Source organism: Drosophila nasuta, chromosome 3 (assembly GCF_023558535.2).
Source record: "Drosophila nasuta strain 15112-1781.00 chromosome 3, ASM2355853v1, whole genome shotgun sequence".
NCBI classification, from domain to species: Eukaryota; Metazoa; Arthropoda; class Insecta; order Diptera; family Drosophilidae; genus Drosophila; species Drosophila nasuta.
Window position 1 is genome coordinate 35,264,674 of NC_083457.1, and position 26,709 is coordinate 35,291,382.

General features: G+C 38.5%; 2 protein-coding genes across 2 annotated transcripts; one reads left to right on the plus strand and one right to left on the minus strand.

Annotated features, from left to right (window-relative positions):
• Positions 1–936: 936 nt before the first annotated feature.
• LOC132791866 (beta-1-syntrophin) lies at positions 937–25,936 on the minus strand. Its single transcript, XM_060800968.1, has 8 exons — positions 25,398–25,936; positions 13,471–13,770; positions 12,921–13,411; positions 4,020–4,235; positions 3,624–3,937; positions 3,366–3,560; positions 2,219–2,590; positions 937–2,157 (listed from the first exon to the last, which is right to left on the minus strand). The coding sequence occupies exons 2-8, from the start codon at positions 13,710–13,712 to the stop codon at positions 2,074–2,076; spliced, it is 1,914 nt and encodes a 637-aa protein (XP_060656951.1). The 5' UTR covers positions 13,713–13,770; positions 25,398–25,936; the 3' UTR covers positions 937–2,073.
• On the plus strand, positions 9,711–10,730 carry LOC132791102 (uncharacterized). Its single transcript, XM_060799906.1, has one exon. The coding sequence runs from the start codon at positions 9,744–9,746 to the stop codon at positions 10,662–10,664; it is 921 nt and encodes a 306-aa protein (XP_060655889.1). The 5' UTR covers positions 9,711–9,743; the 3' UTR covers positions 10,665–10,730.
• Positions 25,937–26,709: the final 773 nt, after the last annotated feature.

A 26,709-nucleotide genomic window follows, 5' to 3' on the forward strand; every position in this document is an offset into this window, starting at 1 on the left:
GGCCAGTGTCTCAGTCGTGGTCATCGTGTCAACGTCGAGGCCAAAAGGCGGACATCGTTCGTTACACCTTAAACCTGCCCGTTGACCGCAATGATGGTCACCGAGTCAGCCCCAAAATCGCTTTACATTCCTTCCCTCCCCCACCCACCTATCTACCTCTTCACTCTGTCTCGTCGCAAGCAAACACTGTCTGCTGTAGTTGCTGTTGTTGCTGATGAGCAAAGTTTTTGCGGCTGACCAGTGTCAGTTGTGTTCGTTGTCGTTGTCGGCGTTGGCCATGTTCGACATGCTGGTCACGTTCACTCGGTGACTTTGTTTTCGTCTTAAATGCGAATTGAGAAAATTGAAATAAATAGCCACATGTTCTCGTACTCTCTGAAGGTACACACACATACACAAATATATATATATATATCTATGGTCATTCCTTGTGCTATATACATATGTATATTGTAAAGTCATGTCAATAACTAAACATCTAACAATCCTTTGCATCTGTTTAAGCCATTCAACATCAAAGTTGCATGGCAAACTAAGCCAGTTCCTGTTAAGCTAACTGTCTTCCTGAATATTCTAGATGGGATGGCAACGTAAAAATGAATTTTAAGCTAAAGCCTAAGGTGCTCTATATAATTTCCAACGATGTTTGTCACATTTATAATATCAGCAAGTTTCAAATTAAATTTGAATGATTTTATAAGAATCTTATTCGCCATTTTCCATAAATCGAAATAGTTAAAATAATTTTATATGGAATTTCACTACTTGATATCTTTTATTTATCAAATGAAACCTATTAATATTTTCTATTAATATAAAAAAGAAAACGCTGCTAAGAATAACGTTTGCAATTCATGATTATAAATCTAATTTTCCCCAATTAACATTCCCATTGAAAAACACATGTTTTATGTTTTATTTATATTATTATATATAAGTTTATTATCGAAGATTCAACACTACTTACGTTAAAAATATTATACGTCTTAAGTTTATGATTTTATGTTGATTTTCTTGGTTGATTTTTTGTTTTTCGTTTTCGTTTGAATTTATGTTTTGGTTTTAATTTTGTTTTTTGTTTTTAACGAAATTTCTAATTTCATAAAATGAATATTTCATGTTTGTTATATACGTTAGTTTTGTTTGTATAATAATTGCATATGATCGATCGATGTTGTACAAATAGAATGTTGTGGGGAAGTTGCGAAATGGCAAGAAAATACATAGATGCGTATCTTTTGTTTTTTGTCTTATTCTTGGATTTTTGCTAGGTATTATTTTGTTTATACTTGGTATGGCATGATGGATTTGATTTTGATATTCGATATATGTACGTATGTATTTATATGTATATATGTATATGGGTAGAGGGGCCTAATACATCGAGAGATATGTGTGCTTCGTTTAGATACAAGATACAATTAGTTAAGTACAATTACGATAATTATTGTTCAACGTGTATTCAATGTAGATATCAGATTTGGATTTAGATGTAAATTTTAGTTATTTTGTAGATATTCGATTTCGATATAAATTTTAATTTTAGATCATATTAGATGGTATTCTTTTTGCTCTAATTCTTTTTCGTCTGCACGTATAAAATGAATTTACTTCTACTTACAATATAAAAATTGTTTTGGTTTGTGCTTTTCTTTTGTTATTTCAATATTATTTTGTTTTAGTTATTTTCTTCCTCATGCTCGCACTCAAAAAGATTCTACTTTTGTTTCTTTTTGCTAAACTTACAAATAGCCCATAGCCAAGGGGAAGCACGTAATGCTCACTCGGCATTTGCCAGATCCTAACGATATGGTAGCTCAAAAATGTGATGTTGAAATCACTTACAAACATAACTGATATACAACTAATTTACAAAAAAATTAAATAAATGTGCTGATTAATATCATCAATTAAATAATTAAACACAAAATAAAGTGAAAATATTACAAAAAAACAAAAACACTTTAAAAATAATCATAATATAATCAAAACAAAGTTGCTAATACATAATTGTTCAAGTTCTGTGGCTGTTCTGAGAGATTTTACACCCAGCTAAGCAGCTTCTGCCTCAGTCTAGGCAATATTGTGCACCTTGGCCGAGAGGCAATTGTGAACCACAAACACGACTGGCTTTGGACAGCACTCCATGTCTAGTTCCTGCAATAAAAGAAGGTTGAATTTGGGTATCGATGCAGTAGATGTATGCTGTTTGACTTACGATTTCGCCATCGTCGCCAAAATCCAAATACAGCATGCGATTGCCATCGTCCGCCGAGCCCTTCAGCTTATCGAACGCAAATTGCCAGAGCTGCGTTTTGTTGGCCACCGCCGCTGTAGGCGTGGATGAGGCAAAGCCACCGCAATCGTATAGAAAGAAGCCGCGATTTATGTGCACAACCAATTGACACTGCCTGCCCTGGTACAGGCAGCGAAACGAGAACTCTCGCTGCAAATTGACCGCCTGATGGGAGCCCTGAACCAATGCTCGCGCCCACGCAGCCATATCCCGATGCGTCTCCGATCGCAGCCAATACACAAGCACTCCCCGGGCTGTGCCGCAGCGCACACAAAACACTGTCGTTTGCTGGCCCTGTAAATATTTGAGAACATATTATATACTATAGATAATAACTACGTTATTTATTAAGCTAATTACTTGTACGAGTATCCAAAAAAAAGTGATGTACGTTCAACATTTGTTTGCGGTCAGATACAATCTTAGAAGTATTTTAAGAAATAATTTGATGTGGCAAAAACCGGCTTAAGTTGGCGTAGCTTAATTGCATTGGTTTATACTATGGTATGTTTTGTACATTATTGTATATTTTGAATGGAATGGTATATAAGCTCTTTCGTATACTTTGGATATATTTATTTGGTATATTTAGTAGATAATAGCACGTGTTTATTATATTCTGTTATCTACGGTATATTTTAAATGAAATGGGGTCTAAGCACGTATATTGTAGAATGAATTGGTATATTCATTAGATATATTTGATAAATAATACCACTTGTTTAGTATATTTTTAATGAAATGGTATATAGGCCTTACGTATATTTTTGAATTTATTGATATATTTGTTAGGCATATTTGACATATGATACCACTTGTTTAGTATATTTTGAATGAAATGGTATATTTTAAATTAATACCACTTGTTTGAAATATTTTGAATTAAATGGTATATATTTAGAATGAATTGATAATACCACTTGTTTAGCACAACAAAAATAACAAAAAAAAAGTATATTTTAGAATGTTTAGTTATATTTACATGGTATATTTACAAAGCCATCTTTCAAACTTTTGTTTTGATTAATTTTATTAGATATACAATTTATCGACATTATAATGTACTTACATTCAATGAGGAATTATTGCCGGCGCCCGCTAAACGTGTGGTGGCCAGCGCATAGCTCTCCAAGGGTCGACTCCAAGCCTCCACGGACCAAGGAGCACTCTCGTATATGCGAAACTCGCGCTCGGTCACCGCCACAAAGATGGGCAACCATTTGTCGGTCTCATCAGAACTCTCCGAGCTGGATCGGCCGCTTGGCTAAAGACAAATCATTCACAGCGATTAGTCAAATGTGCTTCACATTGTAAACTTCCCACTTACCACCTCGCCGGCAACACCCCCGCTATTGGATGTGCCGCTGCCACCGCTGGCGGCACCGCTGCCGCCACCACCACCAGCACTGCCAGAACTGCCGCCACCGCCTCCATTCAGACGCTTGCTCAGCCAACCAATGTGCTTGAGCTCACCGATGAGATTCACCAACGCACGATTGGCCTCGACCAAAGCGCGCTGCGTGCTGCTGCCCATGGCCGAGTGGAGCGCATTGAACCAGACGAGCGCCTCGGCGGAGTCGGCCGCACGGAGAATGCACGAGTGCACGCCATCCGGTGAATGCAGCTCCAGACAGCGATTCTCTGCAAAGCAATTGTTCGATTACAATTCACACTATCCACTATTATTGTGTTAGGGAGCAACGGGGGTGAGGAAGAAACTTACCCGGATCGATGTACTTCAGATTGCGCGCCAGATGCGTCAGCTGCAGCGGAATGTAGCGCGTATCGGCACGCGGCGTTGTCTTGGGCGTCGGAGCTGGCGGCGATGTTGGCGCACCCGGACCCAGTGGGCAGAGGAACGCTCGCTGCAGCTCCCATCCCACCTCGGAAATGATGCTCGCCTTGCGAAAGTAGGGCGTTACTTCGCGCAGGAATTTAACTGCAAATAGAAGAAGCCAGAAGACAGACATCAATATTGAGGCACATGAATATGCATGCCAAAAAGGATGTTGGGGTTGTGGTCGTTGCTAGTCTGTCTGCCTGCCTGCCGACTGCCTCCCTGCCCCATGGCGTCACCTGTGACGCTTTGCACAGGATGTGGTGACACATCAACCACTCACACACACACACACATACTCCCAGCCAGACACACAGCATTCAATCAGTTCGCTCTCAACGGCATCAGCGTCAAACACAAACGTTGCGGCATAAATTCATTAGAGTTTCCGCTCCATTTTTATTCGATTTGCAAGCACACATACGCACTGTGGTACGCGTGTCAACAGAAAGTTGTCAAGCTTCTTTTCTATTAAGCTTAAGCACGCAAAATTACAATGTTTCTTTAGCTGCCCCAAAAACAAATTGAAAATTTTGCTTTGCTTGGTAATGATGTAAGTTTAGACAAATACAGAATTATGGAAGAGTCTTTTATTGAATGCAGTTTAGTAAGTTGATCTTCTACTTTACGTCAGAATCCAACTCAATACAGAATCCACCGCATACAACGCAATACAATTTGGACTGTCTTTAAACAAATTTTTAAATCATCAGTCAATCGTTTAAAATAATGTATTAATGTTTTGTTTTGCATTTCGAATTTAATTTCAAAATGAACATAACTTTAAAGTGCACATGATTTTTAGAGTCTTCAAATTAACATTCAATCTTTAATAAATCTGAGTTTTTCTTTTGCTTTTTATATGCGTATTTTGTATTGTTATTGACTTCGATTTTAATTATATAAGAAGTGGATTATAGCTGATATTGTAAAATACATTTTCGTGTTAATAAAAAACAGTTTTTGTAAGAATTACAAAATTGAGATAATATCTTCAATTTCTGTAAATTTCGACTTTTCATATTGCTAAGACATTTTCAATGGATTGTGCACCACTGTGCAGCCTCTATGCAAATGCTGATGGCAGGTGGCTTGTGGCAGATATGTATATGTATGTATGTATATGCGTATAGTATACATAGATGCTCGTCTATCTGGGCACCGGACCCCGTTCCGCCCACAACATTTGCACATTTGCATTTCCGTTGACGACGTCGACGACGATGTGGACTATGAGGATGTTGTCGATGTTGTTGTAGTTGTTGTTGTTGTCGTTCGAGTGATTTGAAAATTCAATTTTCACACTTAATGCCAACTGTTGGCCGAGGGTTTGGGTCGTTTTATGCGACTCAATTCGTGTGTTTAGACCAACTAATTAGTGCAGACGGCTCCCGAGCCGCCGCCATAATTGTCTGACAGACTTCAAACTCCCAGCTTCGCTTGCTTCTTGGCCACATTGCCGCACTAATTGCTTGGCATTTACGTGTAGCAAACGGGTTGCCAAGTGGACGTTGTCGTCGTTGTTCGTTGCCGTTGTCGTTGCCATTGCCTTAGCTTGAAGCTGGAAGCTCAGTAAACATTTACATACAGAAATATGCAACCGACAACTAGCAAACAAACAAGCAAGTAAGCTACAAAAAAATGTAGCATAGCGTCAGGCGCTGTTGAGAACTGGGCAGCCGAGCAGCAGCATTTAGAAGTGTGGGAGGCAGCAGCGGGTGGAGATTTGGTAAGCTTGGAGTGCACTAAAAAGCAAACAAAACCTAAACGCAACGCAAAAGTTTAGAAACAACAATAACAACTGTAATAAGTTGTGCAAATTTTTGCATTTCAGTGTAAATAAAGTTGCAATTCCAGAAAAGAAGAATAACAAAAATGAGAAATAAAACAACAACTGAAAATAAACAAACAACAATAACAAACCATAAATGCTGTAAGCCAAATGTAAACTGTTATAGTTATATAACAAACACACACTCAGATATGTGCATATATATTACATTTCGTATACAATATATATTTTATATGAGCCGAGTATATTAAAGCAAACTCAACTCACATGACCTTTTAAGTTCTCAACTTTTGATTGAAACTCTGGCAAATACTGCAAGAAACACACGGAAAAATAAAAACAATATTTCCCTTAACGGCATTCTGCACATATTGCTCGCAATTAACAATAAACTAATTGCAGTCCTTAATTTAATTAAAATTTCACATTATGTGCGTATACTTGATATGTGAGAGTCACCTTTGCACAAAGGGGCAACTCAACTCTTCTAAAGTTAATTTGCTTTGTGTGTTCGTACAAATTAATTTACCAAGCAACTGTTTACATAAATATGCTAAATATTCATTAATTAAATGAAAAGCAATTTGTTGTCTTATTAAAATATGTTGAATGTGCTGCTTCACATGAATCTTGCTAGAAAACACTTTAACGCTTAACTTTAGACAAATAAATTAAATGCTAATGAATAACTTAAATTTATATGAATTTTAGTTTGATATAATAATACACAATAATATTTATAATGAAAATGAATGTATAAATTGAAGTATAAATTATAAATATTTGGTAAATAAATAAAAATAATTTGGTTAATAAATATTAGACATAAATTTTAGTATGTACAATGAAAATTAATATATATACACAATAAACATAACAACAAAGATTAAATGGAATGGAAAACGTGTAGCTCGACTTCACACAATTCAAATCAATGTCAATGCTTAAAATGAAAATTAACAAATAACTTGAATTAATATATATTTCACAATAGTTTGCAAACATAGCAAACATACATACACATAAATAAAATAAATTTACCTTCAAAATAAATAAGAAATATAAACAACGAAATTTATAGCATACTGCAAAAGTTTAATTAAAATCAATTATCCATGTCCGTCTATCTAAGTGCTAAATGCAGCTTATACGAGTTGAGCATTTAGCAGACAAAGTCTGGCCAAAGATTACACAGGTGTGTGGCGCAGAGGGAGACGGGAGGGAGAAGTAAGTTTTGTACACCTTTTTGGCAAGGGAAGCGAAGTACGCCCGCATAAATCACGCCGTAAGGCAGCCAAAGTGGGCGTGTCCGTGGGCGCACAAATATGATATCAAGTGCAGGCGGTTCTCACTCGCAAATCGTGCGTTAAAACTTTGCACAAAGTTTTTAGAGTAAAATCTCACGCGCTGCGTTGCCAGAGAGACGAAGGCGAGTGGTCAGAGGGGGCAGCGTACAGATGCGGGCGGATGTGTGTATGCGAGTGTGTCGGTGTGTGTGTGAGTGTCGACTGCCTGCCCACAAAAGTATGCCAAGCTGTAAAAACCATTGCTAATGGACTTTTAGTAGGCAGAGGGTAAAGAATGCCAAGGCAAGGCAAAGCAAGGCATTACATTACGGTGACAGAGGGGGGACAACGGGAAGGAACTGAAGCGAAGCTGTGTAGCCAACTGTTGTCGACGCCTTTTGCCTGGGCGATGAAATCTGGCGTTGACATTTGGCAGTTCGGAGCGAGTTTTGCTGGAATTTGTGCAACTGGACGGTTGGCAAAAGTTGGCCAGCTCCCGCTTCGCGCCGCTGGAATCGTTGCTATACGGGCCGGGGGTAGCTTATTTAAATTACAATGAGCATGGCTAAAGACGACGATGGCAACGAAGTCTGGCAAACAACTTGGACCAAGTTGTAAATTGAAGTTCGAGCCGAAGATGCCAACAGGCACGGGTCATGCTTACAGCTTACAGCGTACAGCTTGCAGCCTAATCCATTCCCATTTCCATTCTCATTCTCATTCGCAGTCTAAGTCTCAGTCACAGCTCAGTCCATTCGCATGGCCCCAAAAAAGACCTTAGCAATTGCAATTGCCAACTGTCATTGTGTGTGGGTTAATGCTAATGCTTGCTTGGGCCACTTTACGTGCTTATAGATCTGGGCCAATTTCATTTAATGCCCAGTCCCCCATTGAAATTATGAAAGCCTCCTAAAATGCATAATCAAATCAACACAAAAGGCTAATTTCATATACACTAGCCTTACAAAGGTATTTTTACTAAGTAAAGCAAGTTGCTCAACTTTATTTCAACATTTGTTTAAGTCAACTTTAGATCATCAATAATTAAAGTGGTAAACTTTTTCTAAAGACATGTTTTCTAAAGTCTTTATTTGTCCATTTGATATACCAATTGAAATTTGCATAATTTAGCCCAACAAATACTTATTATTTTTAAGGGTAAAGTCTGTTAAGAAATGCGAACTGAATATTTAATTCTGAATTTTAAATTTCGTCTACATTTTTCAGCTTTGCATAAAAAGCTAAAGCTCTTTATTTAAGGAAGTCAAGCTAAATTTTCATCTGCATCTTTTTCTTTAAAATATTTTTTATTTCTATTGAAATTTAATAATTGACTCGATTTAGCATTTTATTTGGCCAAGTCTTTCACTCAATGTGAAACAAATTTATTTATATTTCATTGTCTTTATGCTATTTCTATACATGTTCAAAAATAAGGAAAACGAATAAATTATTAGAAATTTAAATCAAAATCACATTAATGTATAACTTAAATATTGTAATTTTGTTGATGGACATAAACTATATTTTTTTAAATACTTAATTGAAAATAAATCGCATATAAAACGAATAATTTAGCTTAAATATAAAAGTAAAATAACATTAATTATATGATCTAAATAATGTAATTTCTTTATAGAAATTAATTAATTATTTTCTTTTATGCTATTCCTAAGCATAATCAAGAAGAAATATCTTATGAAATAATACAAAAGCAAAATAACATTAAATACACGATGTAAACAATGTCAGAGAGTATTCAGTTTGTAACTCATTTCGCAAAATGAAATGCTCAAGGAGAAAGTTAAGAATGTCGCTGTGAAAATGAGACTAGCTTTAGGATATTTGTGTGAGTCGTAACCCTTTTTAGCTTACAGCCAGTTAGGGCATTCAATATGCGTTGAGCGGTGGCTTAGTTAGTTGCTCGGAATTTATGTGCTCTTAATTTTTGTTGGGCGGGGCGGAACGGGGCGGTAGCTGACAAAACTTTTTGGCGAAATGGATCAGCGATGGAGCTGTCGACCAACGAATGGCGAGTGAGGGAGGGGGGGCGAGAGGAGCGGCATGTGTGCGAGGTGCACGCATCGAAATGCGAGGCACGTTGACGATGACGACGAAGCTAGCGATAGCATGGGCAATGGAAACGGACGTGGACGTGGATATCGACGTCGACGTCGACGTTTGATGTGCCTTCAGGGGCGTGGGAGTGTGCGGAGCTGAGGTTGAATATTGTCGCCGTGAGGTTGTATCATATTAAAGCGGCGTTAACATTGAGCTTGATGGCTCATTTGATGGGCCATCGATACGTTTTTAAATTGCGCGAATATTGCGACTCGTGTCCCATTTGCATTGCCCCGAAGAGTTATCGTTATCATAGCCGAAAAACTACATAATACAGGCGACCTTGCGACCGTTACTGAATTCTGATGTAGAATCCGCACTCAACTCGAACGCAACTTCAATTCAACGGCGATATAAAAGCAAGTGCACCCACAGCAGCCAGTCATATACCGTTTAGCAAGCAGCAGCAACATGCAGTCATTCACTGGACTAATCCTGATCAGCCTAATGCTGGCCGCCACCATCGTAACGGCAACACCGCTGCGCAAGCATTCAAGGCAGTCGATAAAGAGCCAGCGACAAGTGGAATTGGTGGCAGCAAGCACACCATATCCGGCAGCTGGTTTCCGTCCCAAAATCCCCTTCGATTTGCCCAGCGAGCGACAGCCTAAGTTGGAGGAGCCATTGGCCACCACAACGACGCCAGCCGCAGCCACCTCAAGCAGCGATGTTGAGGTTGAGGTCGAGGAATTCGCCAGCACAGATGCCCAAAGCACCACGACCACAGTTGAAGAGGAGGAGCAAGAGGAACAGCAAACGGAAATTGAGACAAATGCACGCACGCCGTCCAACACTTATGGCGCACCCGACACCGACTCCGAAGTGAATCCCGAGGATACCATCGAGGTGGTTGCCCAGGCGCCGTCACAGGAGTTTCAGCCACCCACACGCGAGGCTGTGGAGGATTTTGCCGCTGTTGCCATTGATGGCCCTGCTATTGAGCAGCAGCCTGTTGCTGATCTGCCTGCCCTGCCTGACCAAGCCGAGGCGCCGCTAAGCGGCGTCAGCAATGACGCCGAGTTGCCCCCCCTCGCTGGGGCCACAACGCCAGCCAACTTTTATGGAGCACCAAACACACCTGCACGCAGCTATGGAGCACCCGAGCTGGAGGAGCCCGACAACGAACTGGAGGTGGATGAATCACAGGTGGAACTGGTCGAGGAGGCGGAACAGGAGCTCAGCGAGGCGGCGGCCCTCGATGGTTTGGCCAGCGGTCGCCTGATACTGTTGCCCATTAACGCAGCCGGCGGTCAATTCGGACGTCTCATTCTTGCCGTTGAGCGGCCCAAGCAACGTCGCAGCGAACGTCTGCGTCTGCGTCGTCGGAACTAAGTTCGGAATCAAATTCAACTGACCCCAGCTGACAAATCGACAATGGATAATAAATATTTGCTGATAGCCTATAAGTCCTTGTTTGTTGTTTGTTCATCGTCTCAGTCTCGAGTCTCGATTCTCGTGTGCTTCGTCAGCTGTTGTCCGGAAATGGAATTGACTTGCATCAAAGTCAAACTGAAGTGCGTGTTTGCCACACACACACACACACACATGCACATACACAAGTACTCTGTGTTGTTTTAGCAAAATTGTGCTCAATGCTTCATTGCGTATTGTTTGCTTTAAACTTCCCCCAAATCCATTTGCCAGTCTAGCTCAATCATCTAATTGCTGCTTATGGCAAACTACCGAAAAAAGGCAAAGCTCTTTTATAGCTTGGCTCACTTTCACATAATAAGAGCCCGAGGCCCGAGGATCGCTTCATTTCGATTAACGTTGCTGATGCGAGTTTTTCTGCTTTTCGGTATGAAAATTCCACAAGCAACTTGCGTATTTAGCCAAGTAATTAGTAGAGCATCTCCGTTTCGCATTCGGGCATGTTATTATCCTATATATATGTATATATGTATATATTGGCATTTGGCACCGAGTCTACGTTTGCTTTGCCGTATGAAAATGTAGTGCGTAGCATTCATTTCAATTCGCAAGTGGCAAGTGGCAAGTGGAATGCCACGCCCACTCGGCACTGGTGGCTGACTACTATGTATTTTGGGGCCATTTGATCAAATGGAAGGAAAACTTTTCTCATTACTCATTGCCAAGCCGAGCCAAGGCAAACAAACAAACCAAGCAACCAGCCAGCCAGCCAGCCAACCAGCCAACCCACCCAACAAAACGAGCCAACGAACCGACGAACGAACGAAGAGCGAGCGAGCGAGCAACCAACAAAACCAAACGCAACTAACAGCAGTCAACAGCTAAGAGTCAACAGGCAAAAAGAGGTGGGGTGCATTGACAGCAAAAGAGGGCTGGGAGAGGGGCTCGGCACAGTGTGCGGGGGATTTATAACAGTACACAGCTGCAGCAGCAGCAGCAGCAACAACAGCAACAAAGCGACAGCGGACAGTAACTCGCATGTTGTGCTGACTAATCCCACATCCCACGTATGCACTGCATCAGCTGCACTGCAACAAAAAACTGATAAAGTTTTAAAGTCAAACTGGCAAAATTATAATTTGCGTTAACTTCGTGCTGTGCACGTTATTAAGTTTCGTTTCTTGCGTCAAAAGCAATGCACAGTGAGAAAAAATCGTTTTAAAATCAAGCAAAGAATCTACTAACAAGATCATAGTTTATATATAGTTACGTTTTTGTAATTTAATGAATGTTTTTCGCTTTATGTGCAGAAGTTTAAAACCTAAATAAAAATTTTAGTTTCACTTCTTTCGTTGAAAATTGTGTTCAGATTCTGAACTTCAGAACAAATCATTTAATATTTAAAAAAGTAATCTTGTAGTAAGATCACAATTTATATTCAGTTACTTTAGTTTATTATGTCCTACAGTATGTTTAACTCTGAACCATCATTGATCAGTTTATGTTATATTTTCCAAAAGAAAATCGCTCAGTTAAGATAAGAGACCGAAATTCTAAATTGACGTAAATGACTTCAAGATAGCTTAAAACGTCATCTTCAGATTACATTTCATAAAAGAAAAACAATCCAGATTTAAGATTAAATGAAACTATTATGTTAAATTTCTTTTAAGATACATTTGCTAAAATCTACAATAATAATACAAATAAATAATAATATCCCTACTTCGAAAATTCAAGAATTCTATAATATGAAGATTACAAATCTAGATAAAATACAACCATATTTTCAGAAGTAAGTATTTTTATTATTTAAATATTTTTAGATTTCTCTAGAAACTCTCAAATTAAATTTGTTTGCTTTTTTTGCCAACCTAAAAATGTGCTTTATAATCATGTTGAAAAAATATAAGCTTTTATAAAATGCTGCAATTCAAAATTTCGTGAAACTTTTTATGTGTACTTTTATTTTGCAATATTTTTTTTTGCAGTGCATAGTTGTGCACATAGTTTGCTTGTTAGTTTGACTCTCTCAATGGCACTTTTTAAGCACTCCCGCTCTCGCTCTCACTCTCGCACTCCTGCACACGTTATCTCTTATTTTTTCTCTATCTCAATTTCTTTTTTTTTTGGGGCCAAACAACAATGTCAGCATTTGACAGGACTAGCAAGCACACACATGAGTTGATGGGGTTGGGTGTTTAGGTTGGTACTTACCTTCCAAATCCACCACTCGACCGGCACGCTTCAGCGCACGCACTGCCTCATCGTGGGTGGCATCACGGAGCTCTTCGCCATTGACCGTGAGTATGGCGTCGCCCACATAGAGTCCTTTGGCCTGATCGGCGGCCATGCCACGGAATATCTTCGAGATGAGGATGGGCATGCGATTCTCGCGTCCGCCCTTTATCGAGATGCCTAGTCCGTTGTTGTCCGACTTGATGATGCGCACATGTCGCTTCTGATTGGCCACATGATCAGGTACATCGCACATGTCCAGCCCCACGCCATCCGCATTGTTATTGTTGTTCAGGCACAGCTCCCCGTTGTCGTTGTTACTCGTGCCCGCCCCCGCTACCGATCCCCCCGTTCCGCTGCCCGAACCCGTGCCATCCAGCTCCGTGTCCTGCACAACCATGCCCTGCAACGATGCCGAGCTGGGCAGCGTGCCATTCTGTCCAGCGCCACCGCCGCCACTGTGATTGCTTCTGCAAAAATGCGATTCCAATAATTTAACATTTATCTACTCGATGCTATCGATGCTTACCCAAGTGTGCCATTCAATGTGGTCGACTGCCCATCGCCAGAGTGCTGCGAGGACTCGCAGGACTCGTCTAGACTGATGGCCAGAAAGTCCGTTTCAAGTGTGACCATCACACGATACCAGGAGCCGCGCACCCGCGTCTCCAGATTGCCGCAACGCATTCCTGATGGCGACGGCGAATGCTGCTGTGGTATGGGCTGCTGTGCCGCTGGCGGCGTGCGCCCCAAACTCGATGATTCCACCATGTCGCTAGCTTACAGTGTTTGCCACACGGTGTGATCTACATTGCAACGCCAGCGCCAGCTGAAATAAGACGACGTTTAAGAAGTTGAACATTTGGATACAACAATTATACTAAAATACTAAAGTACACTTAAATAAAATAATTATCTAACTACTTAAAGATATCTATGACAACAATGCAAACTTGAATTGACTTAAAGCTGACAATAAATCAAATGGTTTGTACTTTAGACCTATAGGAAGCCTTGCACTTTAATGCCAAATAGTATTTAAATATACCTTATCTAATATATCACACTGAATAATTTCGTTAGTTCATTCCAATAAACAGTGAAATAGAGCGTGCTTTTTGTTCCTTGGATTTTATTCCTAATATCGCTCAGTATTATTACACAGCGTTCAGTTGTATTCTGCTTTTGTTTGATTTTTAATTGAAGAAAGTGTAGATTCAAGCATTTACTTTATACAGTTTTAATAACACAAATAAAATCAACATTTTTTATTTTTACATCATATGCAAACCTTTTGAAAGTTTTTTTTTTTTATTTTTATTTTGTTTATAAACAATCTATCTAATTGATAATAAGTACATTTTATGGCATAACTAGTAAGGAAAACTACGAGCCAGAAAACAAGTTCAATGAAATGAGTAAGCACCAAGATTAAAAGTGAATAACTGACGAAAATTGAACTAGGAATCTAAAATAAATTAAATAAAAACGAACTGGAAAAGGAAGAAAAGCTCTATTCAGTTCGTTCACATGAAAAATTCATTTTTGTTTGTTTGTTTATGGATGACACAAAATTAGTAAAAATAACACTAGCTGAACATTTTGAAGCACCATTTTCTTTGCAATACTAAATTACATTATTATAGCTTGCAATATAAAGATTTTTGTAGTAGTTTTATAAGATTAGAATGCTAAAAAAAAAAACTAGTATACTACACGACTCATTGTTTCTCGTATTAAAATCACTGTTGAACAATTTAAAATTGAAATTGAAAATTGATTGCACACTTAAATCAGTTCAATTGCACTCAACTTGTGAAGCAGAACAGTTTCCTATTAATTCTGAAATATTGCTCGCAAACCGTGCAGCTGATAGTTCACATTCTTGACGACTAAGACTCAAGTAAGCTGCGATTTCTTTGGGGAAAACATCGAGTTGAGCTTTGTGCTGCGTTTTCCCCAATATCAAGCTAAGCCTCAAGTTGCTGCACTCTGCTCTCCGGAGACTTCCCAAGTCACCTGACTGTGGCTTCTGTTGGCCATAAACACCTCAATTTCCGGTGCGGCAAATCTGCAAAATATTCATTCGGGTGTGGTAGAGAGAAGGGGGAGAGAAAGATAGACAGAGATAGGAAACATGTTTGGGGTTAACAGCGGATATCAAATGAAGTGTCCGCAGGGGGCAAAACCACAAATTTGGACAGGACAGTCACAACATTTGTCATTGTTTTGCTGGGCAAGATTTATTGCATTCCACGACGCAATATGAAGAGCAAGAAGAAGCGCAAGATGATAACAGCAACAAGAACAACAACAACAACAACAACAGCAATAAGGAGAGCAATTGGAATAGCAACAAGAATGCAAATGCAGCGAATTGTGCGCATCCTGTGCATCCATCGGATTCGTATTCGCATTCGCATTCAGTCAGAAGGAGCGCAACAGTCGTCAACAGAAGCCAGGACCAGAAGCAGGAGCAGGAGCTGCAATTACGCATCTTGTCGCTGCCGCGAGGGGAGTTTTTGTCTGATTTTGTTTTTGACAAGTGACTGTTCCCCTGTGTAACCCCTCTACCCTTCCCCCATCACTCCTCTGCTACGGCAAGCAGTCAACTTTACTTCCACTCTCCGAGTGAGTGTGTGTGTGTGTGCTTCGCATGTATGTGTGTGTGTGTGTCTGGCATTTGTATGCACATTTCCGCTGACGCTTGAGCAGGAAGTAATTTTGCCACTGCAGTCGGTCTTCGTTTCTGGCCCTGCCACATCCACAACGTTGCCAGAGAGCGTTGAGTCTGTTTACTTTGCAATTTATTGTGCAACATTTGTAATTATTATTGCAATGCTGCATACACTTCTCTGCCTCTGTCACTGCCACTGCCACAGCCACAGCCCCAAGCCTTCAAGTAAGGATAGCAAAAAGTTTTGTGAAAAGCGCCAAGTGTGCGAATGCTTGAGACGATGACGACGACGCTGACGCTGACGTGGACTTGAATGTGGATGAGGCAGCTGAAGACGACGCCGACGAAGATGACAACACACTCATAATTGTAAGTAAACACAAACAAATAGCAACAGTAACAGCACAACACACACACATGAATTCATATGTCGACAGCTACTGCTAAAGAGACATGGCATTCATGTGCTCAGAGAGGTTCACTTGAGGAGTAACTAAAAGCATGGCATCTATTCATTTGGATTCGTAATTATTGAAAATATTTAATGAATGAATTTCTGATAAGATGATGAAGTGAAAGCATAGCATCTATGGAAATTCTATTCCAAAAAAAATATTGAAAATATTTTATGAATCCCAGATAAGAGTTTATGTTGTGAGAGCATGGCAATATTGAATCTAATTTGAAATTCTTTTTTTGACAACATAAGTATTGAAAATACTTGAAAAAGGAATGAAAAATGAATTCATTTATATTTTGTAGTAAAAACATAGCAGCAATCGATCATATTGGAAATTAGCCATTTTCAGAAATATATGTATGTGTTGAAAATAGTTAATGTATGAATGAAAGAATAACAAGTTCATCATTTTTAGTTGAAGCCTATAAACTATTAATCTAATTTTTGACTGATTGACTTAAATATTTAAAAAAGTTATCGAATATGATATTTTTTTTTGTGTGTGTTTCGGACTTGCAAGTTTTTTTAAATGAATAATGGTAATGTAAGATCGTTTTATTTCAGATCCTTCAGTTAGAGATAAAAATCTTAATACAATTTAAAAGCAGAACGCCTTATGTGAACATTCTTGGAAATAGTGAAGATTAATGTTTAAGATTCTTATAAACTTTTATACGTATACGTATTCACTTAGACAATTTGTAAAAAAAAAGAAGTGAAAAATTGCATAGCATACTTTTGGGCATGTTTGAAAAGGATTGTTGAAGAAAAGACTTTTCAAATGGAGTTAAAGTTTTCATCGATTTTTGTATTTTTATAATTATTATAATTAATACCTAAATACTTAAAGTTTTAAATGAATAGTTGGTAAATCTAAAAAAAAAACTGGTATTTCTAAACTTAACTTGCTAACCAAAAATATTGCATTGACTAATAGCTTTTTGTTATTCCTTATTTGCGATAAATTGCAATTAAGGAAATTTGCCAACATTTGTATAAAACACAATATTACAACCAGTTTTTTATGGGCAGCCCTCGCTGGCTGGCACTGATGCCACTTTATGCCTGGCAGCTAGCCAGTTATCCATCCATCCATCCAAGCTGCTAGCGCGTTGTGACTAATTAGACGAAGTTCGTGCAACAATTCAAAATCAAACCGTAATATTAATAGCTCGGGGGAGCGACGAAGACTATGAATGCATGAGTGTGTGTATGTGTGTGTGTGTTTGTGTGTGTTCTTCCCATGCTCAACAACTTCAACGTCACACGCCGCGGGTGCCATCCTGGCAATTGGCGGTAGGGTTCGCTATACATTTACTCTGTGTATTTTTTTTTACTCGTTCGCTTATTTTTGTAGGTGCCTAATAAGCGCTGGACGCCGGACGTTGGACGTCGCCTGCCGTCTGCGGGGCCATTTTTCATGCTGCGCTTTGGCTAATTTAATGCTAGGCGGTCATAAATTATGCGGCTCCCCGAAAAGTAGGCAACGAAAAAGTGAATGAGAAAAAAAAACCGAATCGGGAAAATGCCTGGGAAATGGCAGCAGCTGCTGTTGCAGCAGCAACAGCAGTAAACTCGCACACACACACACACACAGAGACAGAGACAAGCGCACACATGCAAGTTGCATTCAACTCGAAATTTTTATGCGCGCTTTTCAGAAATAACTTTTATTTGGTTTTTGTTTTTATTATTTTGTGCTTTAAAGTTTTTCTTTTTGGCCAGCTTTGTTTTTTGTGCCAATTTTATTCACTTGTGTGTGTGTGTGTGTGGGGTTTTTTTTTTAATTTAAAATGTGCAAATGTGAGTGCGAGAGTTTTTGTATTGATATAACGCAGAGGGCGTGAGGCGGCAATAAATAAATACGCAAGCATTTGCCTTGCAGCATTTGCCTCGACACTTTGTTCCCCAATCTGTCTCTCTCTCTCTTTCTGTCTTTTTCTCTTTCTCTCTGCATATCTATAGCAATGTGTGTGTGTGTAGGCGTATGTATATGTGTGTGTGTGTGTGAGGGAGTTTTGTGGCTGCGCCATCAAAAAGTCATAAAATCATAATTTGTAAACGAGAATTTATTTCGAAAAATATTTATGGGTTGCTCCTTTGCAGCTTCAGCTTCAGCCGCGAGCATTCGCGGAATTTACCCCAGCGCCATCTGTATAAGTATGTGTGTGTATATGCATGTATATGTGGCTGTTTGAGTGTGTGGGTGCCGCTTCATTACAGTCATGTCTGCATGTGGCAAGCAACAACATGTACTCCCACGCCTGCCACGTTTGCAACCATTAATTTGTTGCCAACCTTGGCAAATGTTTTTCTTCCCTCCGACTTTCATTCGTAATCTTTTTTTCCCTCGACAAAACGGTTCAATTGACTTTGTGCACTCGCTTGTAACACACACACACACACTCACACTCCTACACACATACACAGTTAGTAAGTTAAATAAAAAACACAAAATGTCACATAATATATTTAGATAGTATCGCACTAAGCGCTTATACAGGTGGAAAATCAAGCAAGTATATAACATTTTCTTCTCAACAATTGAAATAGGGTCAAACAATGAGTTCTGCTAACAAAAACTGCTTGTTTGCTTTGACTTTATGTAGGTCAGCTAAGAGATTGGATAGTATATAAAAATGTTAAACTTTACTAAATGCAAGTACAAAGAATTTCAGAAAATATTTGTACAAAATTCTGTTTTAGAACAAATTAATAATAAGTTTTTCTTTTAGGCAGAGAGAATCAAATAAAAATATATTAAAGTGAAATATAAAAAGGTTTTCTAGATGAACTAAGTTTTTAAATGAAAATTGTCATTTTTTTTACTCAAGAATTTTTAATCTTCAAAGCTTGAGTTCCACATAAATAAATTTTTAAAAACCAAACCAAAAATTGTAAATAAAAATTGAATTTTTTTCTATATTTTTGAGTCATCTAAACTTCAACTACAAATATATTAAATTCTCATTTTAGTCTGTCACAAATCTTGAATAAAATTCCCAAATTTTGTTGAATATTTTTGACTCATCTAAACTTCAGTTGAAAATATATTAAAGTACCATTTTATTCTGTGCATTTCAAATGACACATCCTAAATAAAAATTCTCATTTTTATTTTCAAGCCATATAAACTTCAGTTGCAAATATCGAAATTTCTCAAAATAGATTAGATTAACATTGCTGTCTGTCAATGTCAAACCACAGACTTTTGGAATAAAAATTCACATTTATTTTTAAATATGTAAACTGCAGTTGCAAATATATTAAATTATCGTTTGCTGTCTGCAAATGGCAAACCACAAACTTTTTGGAATAAAAAATCGTATTTATTATTAAATACTTGTGAAGTATCTAAACTTTAGTGGCAAATATACAAATTGTTAAAAAAAAAAAAGCAATAAACATGCATATATATTTGATGTGAAGCCGAATTCGTGCACTCAACGCATTCTGTTAGATTGACAAAAATAAAAAAAAGAATAATTTAATTTCAACGATAAAACGTGATTTTGATTGCTTAAAGAAAAAGCAGCAAAAACAGAGGCAATGCGAATTGAATTTTTGGAAAAAGGCAGAAAGCAGACACACAGCAGATGTGCTCGGAAAATGAAATTTTTGTTTTTATCCAGCAAACTGCCAGCGTCAATTAAATGCGTTTAATAGTTGCCAACGAGGGAGTTGAGTGCGCCATAGACAAGAACGAGAACGAGAAGGAAAAGGCAAAGTGCTCTGCTCACGTACTCTTATGCTGCAGGTCGTTCATATATAATATTATATACTGTATATATAAGTATAACCCGTGTCACATTATATTTCGATAATTACATATAGATACGCCAAACACACACAGTTAAACGCATATGGCCTTGACATCGCCTGGCAGCTGCCAGCAGCTACTTGCCACAAGCCAATGTTGCCGCTGCCAGGGGGCATTTAATAAAAGAGAGAGTGCGATTGCAAGTTCTCCAACAGCAACTCCAACTCCATCTCCCATTCGCCGGCAATCCGTGCGGTGAGCCTCTTAATCATTCTTAACAATGCCGCGTTTGGCGTCGACGTTGTTGGCATTAAGCTCAAAGACCGCTCAACTGGTGGAAATCGATATGTATATTAAACCTATACGTGCAACAAATTGTACACTAATGATCTTTAAATACACATAATGCGCAGACACACACACACACACTCTCTCCCACTCTCTTTGTGTGTTTGTGTGTGTATTGTGCGAACAGTCGGAAAATTTAGTTGAGATGATGCTTTAGTCATTTAGTTGCGGTTTTTGCTTGTTTTTGCCAATGCCAGCTCACTGAAAGTCAATCCGAAATGGAAGCCCTGTTCACACCAGTTACATGGAAATGTTTATCTTGAATACATTTTAATTATGTTGTTTTTTGTGTGCTGAATTTACCAAGTTAGCTACGTTAGGCAAGTTACGGCTTGTCTTACATTTAGTGTTTATCTTTTTTATATTTTATGATTGTATTTTAATCTTTTTGGAAATCATTTAGCAAATAGTTTGTTTGCTAAATCATAATTAGCATTATTTCCTGAACATTTGGAGAATTAACTGCACATTCTATAATTTTGCTTATGTCAACAAGTTACCCATTCAATTTTAAAGGATTTTATGTCTTTTCTAATTAAAATTTGTTTTATAAATGTGTTTGCACAACATTTTGCATTCAAATAAATAAACAAATAAATTCCTTTGCTATTAAAAACAACATAAATTTCAATAATACACACTTTTGTAATAGAAACTTTTAAATAAAGTTTGACTTAACTTTTCATTTAAAACATTCAGCAAAACCTACATTAAAAACAACTCTAAATTCAAAAAAAAATGAATACATATGAATATTTTTTTTAAAGTTTCGCAAAACTTTTCATTTAAAACTGTTGGATGAACATAAGGCAAAAACTACAATTAAACAAAAATATAAATAACACAAAATTAAAAATTATGTCATCTTGTGAGCTTAAGTTAACCATTATATTTAAAACGAATCCATTTCATTTCTAACAAAATATGTTTATGAAAATATTTATTTTTCATTCAACACATAAATTCATTGTTCAGTAAAAAAATAATCTAATATACATAAATTTAAAAATTGTGTGTATTTTGTGAGCTTAAATCAAGTTTTATATTTAAAACGATTTCATCTCTTCTCTAACCAAATTTATTTATATAAATATTTTAAAATATGTCGTCTAACAAGTTTTTTTTGCATCTACAGCAGAAAAACTAAGACTAAATTCATATCTATAAAACATAAATTTTGAAATAATGCGATATTAGTGTTGAATTTATGTCAAAAATCGGTTAAATGTTCAGTTGGAAATCAGTTGAGCAATTTGGAAGCCAATAATTCATAATAATGTTGAGCAGTCGTGATAAGGGTTTGACAAGGCAGCCAACAGTATCATAAATCTTTTGGGAATTATGAATATGCTTATTTATGTTTATAGAGTAAATTCAATTTATAGCAGAATTTGAACAAAAATGTATTCACTTTGCTAGTCTAAACAGAGCTCTTGTTATTGTAATTCTGTTTGTTGTTATAGTTGTTGTGGTTGTTGTTGTTGTTATAGTTGTTGTTGTTGTTATAGTTGTTGCTATTGGCACGTCCACCCACTGGAAAATCCGTTCGTGTGTTTTCATATTGATATGTTATGTGGGTAACCACAAAGCCGCCGCTGCGACCGATAAAAGCCAAAAGCAAACCTCTGAGATTTGCTTATTAACACACACACTCACACGCACACACATTGACACGCTCGCACACCTAATGCCACACACACACATACACACATACACAGCCTATGTCAACAAACCAAGCTGAGAGCCTTTGGCTTTGGCTTTGGCTGGCGCGGCCTCACAAATTATTCAGCATTGATTAATTATGAAAATGCGTTTATATTGATTGTCGTGTACGTGAGTGCGGAGGTGTGTGTGTGTGTGTTCTACGTGTGAGTAGGTGTGGAGTGTGTGTGTATTTTGGTCTCTGCTTAATTCCAGCGTACAGCTTGCGTGTCTGTTTATGTATATTAGTTGCACATTCGCTTGGATTGGGAATGAGAATCTCTCTCTCCCTCTCCCTCTCTCTCCCTCTCCCTCTCTCTCACGTTCTGGCTCCCCATAACAATTACCAAGTGCTGATTGTGTGGACTCGGCTATGTTCGGGGGTTTATTATGTGGAGTCCCGTTGGCGAAATACTCCCCTTAGTCTAGAAGCGACCTCCTCTCTCCGTCTCTCTCTCTTCCTCTCTCTCTACTCTTTGGGCTGTGCAACAAATGCTTGAATGCAAATCAGGCAAATGTGCCAAATGAGGCAGGCGGCTGTGCGTCTCCGGGGGCGTTTGTAATCTTTATGATGGCAGCCCAGTGCTTTGGCCAGGTGAGGCATGCGGCATGCGGCATGTGGCAGTTGGGCAGGTGGCAGCCATGGTGGCCGTCGCCTTTTCCACTTATTAATTGCCAGTGTCTTGGCATAATTTCCACTCATTTGTCTGCTGAATGCAAGTGGCTGCTGCTGCCATTGTTTCACACAAAAGTCAAGAATCAGCTCACGTACTTGAGAGAGAGAGGACGAGGCTGAGACGATGAAACGATGAGACTGAGACTGAGACGAGGATGAAATGCAAAATGTGATGATGCAGCTTCATTAAGTGCAATTTAAGTGCGATATCTCTGTCTCTCACTCTGCTGTACTGTGCCTCGTGCTTCGCTTCGTTGAGCTGCTGAAAGGCATGATGACAAAAGGTGCAAGAACACGGGATGCTGCCAGCAGAAGTTGGCGGCAGTCAGGACACACACACACACACACACACACACACACACACACACACAGGAGAAGAAGTAGTAAGCACAAGAGCCAACTGAACGTTGAGAATGAGCACAAAGTTCGCATTCGCATTCAGCATTCTCATTCCCATTCCTATTTCCATTGCCATTTTCATTCCCTAATGCAAGTAATTGCACGTCGCTCTGATTAAGTTGGGGGCGACAAGGGAGGCATAGGAGGGAGGCGGGGAGCATCGCAATTTGGGTTTTTTGTCTCGCACAAAATGCTAAGCCAAAAAGCGGATTATGTCCTTTCAAATGTAATTTACACGCTGAATTTGAAAGTGACCTCAGAATTGCAAATGCTTTTAGAGAGCAAGAGCTTTGCTTTTGCTGTTTCTGTTTCTGTTTTGTTTTTGTGATAAAATAAAAAGCCCGAGTTTTTCGAATACACATACATAATAGCCAAGACTGGATATTACAAGGGGATTAGGGCATTAACAATCTATTATGTCGGCTCTCAATTAAATTATAAAAACAAATTATTGAATTTGCGCAGTCAACACCTAGAATATTAATCGCTTTTGTCCTGAATTAATTGAACATGTTGTCTGTGGTTTTTCAAGCAGCACAAAGTCATTGACGATGATGTGTATTTATCTCAATTGCTTTGATTTTCTATTTGCACAGATTAAATAATTAATTGAATTACAATGATTAACAGAAGAGTGGTAAATATAAATACCATTTAATATTTAATCATTTCTGAGTATTACGCATAACTGAAGTAATCATATATAATAATTAATAGTGGAATACTAAATGTAAGTCATTTAAAATTCAGTTTCTGCTAAGTAAATGTATCAAAATTATATTAGTAAACAAAGTCTTTTTAAAAAAATGTTAAATGAGAAAATGTACAATGATTAATAGTATCTTGACTAATTCAAAATATTTGATTTACAGAACATTTTTTGTTAGAGTTCCCATTGAATATGTTCTTATTAAGTACTTTCCCTAAAAATAATTAACAATTAACTAATTCAAATGATGTATAATCTAAAGAATATTTATGTCTATACTATTATTAAAGATTTTCGATCGAACTAATCCGTCAGAAATGTATTCCGTAGACAATTTATTTATTTAAAAAAAAAAAACTTTTATTTAAGTCATATTAATTAAGCTTCATTTGACATGTTGAAACTCAACAAGATTATCATCTAATCCATAAGATATTTGATGAATTGATTATTTATTTTTTGAATTCCTTTTTCTTTTATCTTTATTTCAGAAGTTCGAACTTAATCCAGAATATATTTAATCGAGATACTATGTATTCCTATTTCCATTTTCCGTCATTATTAAAAGCTGATACTCAACACGAAAGTCTAATTAATTCATAATATAGTTAATCAATAGAATATTTACTTCTAGAATTCCCATTTCCTACGCCTTTATGAAATAAGTACTTTCAATTGAGACAGATTAATCGATTTCCATTTAGAATACTTAAACGCTAATCGCGTTCAGATTATTTAGATGTACAAGTATGATAAATAGCAGCCATAACTTCCATGAAATCCTCACAATCTTTTATTGCGAGCACAAGACTTTTAATTCCATGAGCTAGAGCTACCATCTGCACCTTCATTATGGACTTAATGCTGAGAGCCATTAAAATAATCATCGTAGTTCTTTTTTTTTAGCTTTTGAGGGCGCAAAAATGGCAAAGCTGCTTGAAAGCCTCGGCAAAGAGCAAAGGAATTATAGTTATCTGTCAACACATATCGCCAAATGCATGTCAATTATGACTTAAATGCTTAACACAAAAGCCGGCAAGACGCTCAGCGAGTGGTTGGGGGGAGGGGGGAGGGAAGAAAGGACAGGCCATTGTGCAGGGGGTGAGACCGGGAATGAGGTGGGTGATGATGGCAAAGTGGCAACGCCAACACCGCTGATGATGTTGATGAATGCCGATAGTAAACGGAATTAACTTTCACGCAACATAACGACGTCGACTGCGACGACTGCTGCGTCGACGACGACAGCGGCGGCGATGCTCCCAACAACTTGAATGAAAGAAAAAGCTTACGCTAATGGTAGCCGACGCCGCAGAGCACAACTGGAAAAAGCTTTCGACAAGCGCGCGTAGTAAATGTGCGGGTGGAAGTGGAGTATTGTTTGCTGGGTTGCAGAAGTAGTGAAGGGGGGGTGCGAGTACGACGAATGCGGCTCGTTTGACTGGTTGCGTGAATGTGTGTGTGTGTGTCTGTGTGTATCTGTTGTGTGAGTACGAATGGTGTGTTTGTGTGCGTGCCCGTGGGTGGGTATTGGTATGGGGGACAAGCCAAACAAACGGCTCTGATGACATCGACGCAGCAGCAGCAGCAGCAGCGGCAGCGGCAGAGGCGTCGTCGGCAAGCGAGCGTCAAGCTTACAGCCAACAAAAATGTTTGTAAATTAATAAACATAACGTGTTCGCTTGTATACGAAAATGTGTGTATATGTTTGCATCTAATTACATACCGTCTCAGGTCTCAGTGTTTGTTGTTGTTGTAATTGCAAATGTTGCTTTTTTTTGGCTCGTCGAAAAATACAATTAATGCAAAAGTTAGCAGCGACTTTTTTGGTTGACGACGTCGACGCATGCGCTAAAACTTGCTGCACTGAAGCATTTCTATACACACACGCACACAATCACAACACACACGCTGTATTTGTGTGTACGTGTGAGTGTACTAAGGATTTTTGCTTTTAATTTTTATATTTATTTGATTACACTCGCCGAATTCGCTGGAAATGCGAAAGGCCAAACTTTTTAGCTGTATTTATTGGGCTTGGTCAGCATTTAATATGATCGATATAACAACAGTGGCAACAATAACAATGGCAGCCAATTAGCATCTATTATTATTTTGTCTAGCGCTTTTTTTTTATTATTATTGTTTGTGTAGCACACTCAAAGCGACGACGCGACGGTGACGGCGACGCAAGCTTTGGACACGCTTGGACGAACGGCGCGCAGCGAACCCGTTACCGTTAGAAAATGAACAGCGACTGAACCTGAAGCTGAAGTTGCAATGCCGAAGCGGCGCTTGGTCCAAAGCTTTCACTGCCAGCAGCGGCGCTGGCGTTGGCGTCTTTTGTTGTGTTGGTGGTGCGAATTCCATAGTATTGGTGTTGTTTGCCCGGCAGCATAACAGCACAACTCGCTTAGCAGAGGACGACTGTTAATAACAGTTTTGTGTAGTGTTGCCACGCAGCGGGAGCAAACAGTGCTGCCACACTGTTGTAAAAGTTGCGATTGGCAATGCCGGCAGCAAACAGCTGAGACTGGTTGGCGGTAAATTTGAATAGTGGAAAATGTAAGATACAATTTAATTTAGTATGGTGTTTGTAAAGTTCTTCAGGATTTTATTCAGTTCTACAAATAAGAATAAACTAATTGCATTTCTTTAATACTATCCATGTGATTGCCAATCATTACGCTAGATTATTTTATTTCGCAGGAAAATGCATTTAACTGCGGGTGTTAAACCCGCTTCCATTTTCCTTTGCGGCCAACTGCACAACGCGGGTGCACGATCTCCACGAATGGCAATGCCATGCAAGCGCTTTTCCAGCCAATGCGACGACACAAGTGCATATTTTCCAAGCAGCCGCCAGCCACCAGATTTTGGCAAGAAAATGCAGCGCAACACAAAAAAAGAAAAAAAAAGAAAAGAGTTTTCCACGCATCCAACGCATTTCTCACTGCCTGGCAATATCGGTAATCATCAGCAGCAGCAACAACAACAACAATAAAACGTGTTGCTGACTTTTTGCTGATGTTACCTGT